At 29.0% G+C, this 6,782-nt stretch overlaps 1 protein-coding gene across 1 annotated transcript; it reads right to left on the bottom strand.

The window, feature by feature from the left end:
- Positions 1 to 2,232: 2,232 nt before the first annotated feature.
- On the bottom strand, positions 2,233 to 3,548 carry OCT59_010011 (uncharacterized protein; the record flags this gene model as incomplete). Its single annotated transcript, XM_066132737.1, has 8 exons — positions 2,233 to 2,267; positions 2,413 to 2,514; positions 2,572 to 2,796; positions 2,962 to 2,988; positions 3,071 to 3,108; positions 3,189 to 3,227; positions 3,306 to 3,346; positions 3,540 to 3,548. The coding sequence occupies 8 exons, from the start codon at positions 3,546 to 3,548 to the stop codon at positions 2,233 to 2,235; spliced, it is 516 nt and encodes a 171-aa protein (XP_066000353.1).
- Positions 3,549 to 6,782: the final 3,234 nt, after the last annotated feature.

The raw sequence follows: 6,782 nt of genomic DNA, 5'->3' as shown, positions 1-6,782 counted from the left end.
GCTTCTTATATCAAAATGTACAAGTTTCGCAAACCAGCAGATGAAATTATCCAAGATTCTATAACAATTCGAGTAAAGATAAATCAATTTGGAAGATGCCGAATTGGTTCCGAAGTATTTGGCTCTGCAATGTCAGTTCGACATACAAAAAGCTCGTGTGTCCTAGCCAAATTTATAACTAGTGATGGGGAAGTCGACAGTTATCCTGGACAAATTCAATACTTCTTCAAACATACAGTCGACTTGCCAAATGGACAAATGGAACATAATTTGGCATATATTCGTTGGTATCGACCAGCTAGTACGAGTGAAAGTCGATATTATTTTCATATTGATGATGAAGACGAGAGCTGTAACGTCGAGTTGTGGAAATCTGAATTTTATGATGAAAGCCGCGATTGTATTATTCCTGTACATAATATCCTTTGTCGATTTATACCATCAAAATATCGAATTTCTACTCGGAGTAATGCTATTGAATATTTGGCGATTAATCCAATTAATCGCAAACTCCAAATTCGTTAATAATTAAGTGTTTTGGTAAAAATTGGCCGAATTATTTTTTTTATTTTTTTAATTTTTATAATTACTTGACGAGAGACACGTTTATTAGACGAAATTTCATTTTACGAAAAGATTCTTTTGTAGTATTTTTATTATAATTACTTGACGAAAAACAAGACGAAATTCATTTTACAATAAAAATTTTCGTTAATGATTATACACTGAATATAAACAATGTAAACAAAGTATAAAATTCGAATTAAAAAATAATGTTTTTTACTATTTGGCAAAATTGTGTCGATTTATGTGACCAATCGGCAAAATTTACTGAACGACCTTAAAGGAACAAGTTTTCGTATAACAATCGGTATAAGTCGATTTTTCACCAAAAGACTGAACGAGTTTTCGTTTAACAATCAGTATCAGTCGATTTGTGATTGATTTTACCGATTTTTGCCGTTGGTCAAAAAATGTGACGAATCACATGACCAATCGGCAAAAATTATGCCGAAAGCTCTTAACGGTCGAAAGTTTTGATTTCCACTAGTTGAAAAAGGACAATTCGGCCTAAATTTGACCAGGTCGAATATAGGTCGAATGATGATCTAACCTGTGTCAAATTGAGGTCGAATTTTCGGGCGCATTTAGGGTGCCAATCGTCTCAAATTCGGAAAGAAAATTCGGCCATCATTACACTACCATTTGACCTAAATTTGACTAGGTTGAATTTAGGTCTAATAGTGGCGTCAAATTGAGGCGCAGTTCGGATGATTATCGACACAAAATTTTAAGTCTCAATATTTATTTATTAATTTAGTTTCAATTTCAAATTTATTAATTTATTAAAACACTTAAATATACAGTACATGTATATTAGCATCTATCTAATATATAATAATTATACACAATTTCACAATCACATGATCGCATCTTTGAAAAAAACGAATGTTAAAAGTCATCTCACTATAACTAAAGAAAAAAATAAAGTCCAAGTTCGATCTGAAATAAAAATTTGGAAAAACAAAACTTTAAAAACTATCATCCAGGATAAGGAAGCCGAAACTACAAAAAAAAACAATAAAAAAATTAATTAATAATAAAAAAAAAATTTTTTAGAAAAAGTTTTTAAGTGAAAAACTTACCAATTCGATCCGGGAAGTGCGAAACTGTTGATTTCTACAAATTATAAGATAAAAAAAATTAATAAAAAAAATCAAAATTAATAATAAAAAAAAAACTTCCCAATTCCAAGACGCTGATCTACACATCCTACTAAAGAAATCTACCGAAGCTGAAGAAAATTTCAAGGAAACGTCCTACAAAAGTAAGAGATAGAGGAATGGCAGGGAAAAACAAAAAAGGAGAGGGAAGGGTGAGAGGGGAAGAGAGAAAGAAGGTTTCGGAGATGATTAAGTGATATAGCATTGTAATGTAAATAAATTATATTATAATAGATTTCATATCCATTTTCTTGATAAACAACATATCAAATAAAAATACTCCTGACGCTCCGTTTATCATAGATAGTCTAAGCGATGGTTGTGTTTGTCTGCAATCAAAGACTTTGATTTTCTTCACTTGGGCTGCCAATAACCGTTCTAAGGTATGCCAATAAAAAAAAATAGTCACCCATCGAAAGTAATATATTCGATTCAGAAGTTGCAGCACTTTCATTTCTTTCGCCTTTATCATCCTTTTTGAACGCGTATGATACAATAATTGGTTTATTCAAAATTGCCCGTTCATTGCATCAATTGCCGCATCTGAGAATCGAAATTATAATATGAAATAAACCCATACCCTTTACTATTACCGGTATCGGGATCTCATGCAATCTAAATTAAATATTTTGACTTAATAAAATTAAATATGTAAAATAAATTTGATATTTGATTATTATATTAATACCTTGGGAGTTGGGAGTCTGTACGATAACACCAAAAGCGCACGCATGAACGTATTGAGGATATTTCAAATACGACTGAATCTCCACTTCACGTTTTAGTTGTTCTATCATAATATTTTCTCGAAACTCTTTTTAAATATTACTTGATAGCAACAATTTACTTGTTTTTTCTCTTGCAATATAAACACGACCAAAACGCCCTTCACCAAGAGGGTTCCCACACACTCTAGACTCTATTCTTTTTGAAGCGTGACTAAGAATCTGTGATTTTGTTGATTTGCCAGCAGCTTCATCATAAATTGATAATTCAGATTTTTGGCCGTGTTTAATAGAACTCGAGACTTTTCCAGATTTGACAATTAACTTCTGTTGATTATCTGGTTTGCCTAATAATAATATGACGAAGCATCAATGCTACACAGCAAACAATAAAACCAAACTAACTTCTCAATTAGGTTCTTCTTCTCCAACAAATGTTTCCGCTTACTTTATTGACACGAATAGGTTTTTCATATAATAACATAATCTGCATCATCTTCACTCATACTCACAAAATCCATCAGAAGCCCACCCGAGACCTAAAAAAAAAGAACGGTTAGTAAACCGTTCTATAATTATAAAAAAAAAACAAAAATACAACCAAGATTCGTATTTACTTACGAATCTTGGTTCTTCCATTCGTTGGAGACACCCGAAACCTAAAAAAGAAAATGAACAGGTAGTAACCGTTCACAATCTTAAAAAAAAAGAAAAACAACCAAGATTCGTACTTACTTACGAATCTTGGTCCCTCCATTCGTCAGAAGCCCACTGAAACCTATAAAAAAAATAAGAACGGTTAGTGAACCGTTACACTTTATTAAAAAAAATGAAAAAAAAATAAGATTCGTAATACTTATGACGAATCTTAGTTCTTTCGGCTTGCTTAATAGTATCCTACAAAAAGAAGAGAAACGTTAGAACGTTTCTTAATTACAATAAACACACCAATACACCCGCTAACCTACTTCCCATTTACCTCTATTCCCGATCACCATCCCAAAAGAAGAGACCGTTCCTAAAGAAATAAGAATAAGGTAAGTAAAAAACAATAATAAAATTTTTTTTAAAAAAAACCGAATATACTAACCTTCCACATTTTTCACATTCTTAGTCACGAAATCGTTCCAAGAGGCCGTTCCTAATGCATTCCGAAAAAAAAAGAAAAGTTAATAATGTTTATTAGAATATTAAACTTCGGAGCCAATTTCCTAAAAAAAAATAAAATAAAATAAACTTTATAAAAGTTTTTTAAAAAAGTGAAAGAAGGAACAAGGGAAAGGGGAAGGACGAAGAAAAAGGGAAGGACAAAGAAAAAAGCATGAAGGAAAGTTTAAATTAAACTTTTAATCGTGCTTAATTACATGGTACACGAGTGATACGCGACGCGACATGATCAACACATTACATATTTTTTTATAATATGCTATTCGACCATAATTCAACAATGTCGAATATATACTTAGGTCGAATTTTTTTTGAATTTGGTCGAATATAGGCCAAATTTTATTAAGGTCGAATTTTATTATTTTGACTAGTGTTCGACCAGTGACTCCAAGTGAGAGACTGTTTTCAGATTGCGAAAATTTAATGGGTCCTAAGAGAACACATATCAGTCCAGAATTTTTTAAAAAAAATAATGTTTTTGAAAAGAAATTACAATATTTTGGATACAATTCACAAACCATTCTCACCAAAAAACTAATATAATGTAATATATACAATTAATATGATAATAAATACAAATTAACAATACAAATTTACAATAAAATAATAAAATAATGAAGCGAAAATATGTGTGTACAAAAAATTTTTTTATTATTTGCATCCTGTGACCTGTGTTATGTTGTCAAATCGTTCAAATCCGGTTTATCTGTACAATATATACAGATGAATTTTTTAAAGATCTAAGTACAGATTTTATGTTTTTGACCAAATGCAATTTGGATCATCTGGATTTGATCGGATCATAATTCTAACAAAAAGTATGACGTGAATTGGATGCAGTTTTTGGAAAGGATTTAACAAAACCCGTAACATATGAAGACCTTGAAGAATTACAATATTGTGAGGCAGTTATCAACGAAGTATTTTGTCATTTGCCTTGTCTTGTTTATGATGAATCGCTTAAATATTGAAAGTGATATATAGTGTTGGAGGATACTTTGCTAACAACTTAAAATTTTTTAAATGTATTGTAAAATTAATATTACAGTACATTATATACAAACTATGATAAGATACTCGTTATTGGTCTTGTAGGGACATATTACAATAGTTAGTAAACATTAATTGTAACATTAATTTATTGATAAATTGCAAGATTAATTATAAAAAATACATAACAACAAATTATCGTAAAATTAATTGTAATATATATAATATAAAATTAATTGTGAAATAGAAATTACAAATGAATCATAAAATAAATATTAAAAATTTATTATAAAATGGACTTGTACAATAAATATTAAAAGTTTATTATCAAATGATTTGTACAAAAACTTTTACAAGAATTCCGGATATCTCCAAAACAGGTTATAAGTCACACTTTTGGCAGATTGGCCCATTTTTCATAGCTCAAAAAATCATTTTTTGTAAATATCTCAGCATCCAGTAGTCCAATTTTGATGAACTTTTTTTAAATTGTAGAGCTAAATGAGGGTTACAAAATAAAAAAAAAGTTCATTAAAATTGAATCACTGGATGCTGAGATATTTACAAAAAACGATTTTTTGAGTTTTAGCAAAAAGGGTGTTTTTGGCCAAAAGTCCATTATAACCTTTATATTAGATATCTGGGGTCTTCTTTTACATATGCATTGTAAATTTAAATATTAAAATAAATTGTGTAATTAAAAATCATAAACTTCGTAATCATACTCAATTAAGGCAATATATTACTAGACCTACACTAAAGATGACTTTAGCAAGGCTTTCTTTGTGAATAAAAGAAATTTCATACACTTTTCCAGCTGGTGGGATAGCTTATAACCTTTAACCTCAAGTCAGTTTATACTAACAAATCCAGAATGTTTACATCGTTAATAAAAAATATAGTTATATTATATAAGATTTATATTAGTAATTTTTCTTGAATAAAAAACAAACAAAATAGCACTTCTTTTAATTTACCTTGTTCAAGTAATCCAAATTCTTATTATGTAACTTCATAAATTTTCTATAAATTTTTAACAAAAAGAAAGTGGTTAAAAATGCACGCCAAGGGCTTTCTAACTTTAAATAAATTGAAAATACTTCAAAAATCGCTAAAAAGAAAAAATAAAGTAATTGAACAGTTAGTAAACATTCATTAATAAAGGAAACAAATTAAAATGAAAAAAAATAATACTTATTAAAATTTACGTTTTTGTTCATAATCACATAATATATATTAATCGAGATAATCTAAGATTTGCATAACAGTTCACAGAGACTCCTTTTACGTATAAAAGACAGGTCATGTTCCTCGCTTAATATAATCAAAAAGGAGAATTTTAATTCTTTGACAAAGTCATCTCAAAATGATGCCAGTAAAAGTGCTGTTAGGCAAGGTAAATGGAAATCTTTCACCATAAGCTAAACAATACTTCATCGAAAGTAATCAGTAGACACAGCAGATCTACTGAAATTAACTTTAGATTTGTTAAAATAATAGTTGTAGTTATAGGTATTGTGTAGTCATAGTTCTAATGCCAGAGTGTAATTACTAGATCTGCAAGGGTGGTTTTCTGATTAGATGGCAGTTTCAATCTATATTACGAACAAAGTATTTTGATTTTTGATTTTAACACCTTAGCTTGTTATAAATTTGGGTAATATATAAACTGTAGCCACTCTTGTTTTGTTAATAAATAAATAAAGCATAAATGCATAATAGCTCAATTAAAACCAAATGAATGCTTAAGAACATTAAAAAACTTGAGAACCATCTAAAGTTAACGTTAAAGTAAAATAGAAAATGAAAAAATAAAAGAAAAAGATTAAGATCATAGAAACAGAAAAATTACATCACACGTTACGTAATAATAATCTTTGTTGATGATCATAGTATATAGGTAATAATTTTTCAGGAAACTTTTCCTACTGATCATTTGGTCTAAAAAATTTAGGACGAAAAAATGGTGGAAGGTTTTAACATTATTAATAAAAGTTTTTTTTTTAGTATAAAACAACGTTTACCAACTTACTGTTTATTCATTTGATCTTTTAGTTATATTTTGATACTGGTTTCATGGAGAGTTGATATACAAAAGGGCTTGTATAACAAATTCTTGTTTCCATTTCAGCTGCAAGATATTTCATTCACCAAAGCTCAAGAGTTTTATATTTAT

The sequence above is a fragment of the Rhizophagus irregularis genome, chromosome 18 (assembly GCF_026210795.1).
Source record: "Rhizophagus irregularis chromosome 18, complete sequence".
In the NCBI taxonomy this organism is placed as follows: Eukaryota; Fungi; Glomeromycota; class Glomeromycetes; order Glomerales; family Glomeraceae; genus Rhizophagus; species Rhizophagus irregularis.
Note: the sequence above shows the minus strand (reverse complement) of the source record. Positions and strands in the feature narration are given on the sequence as shown.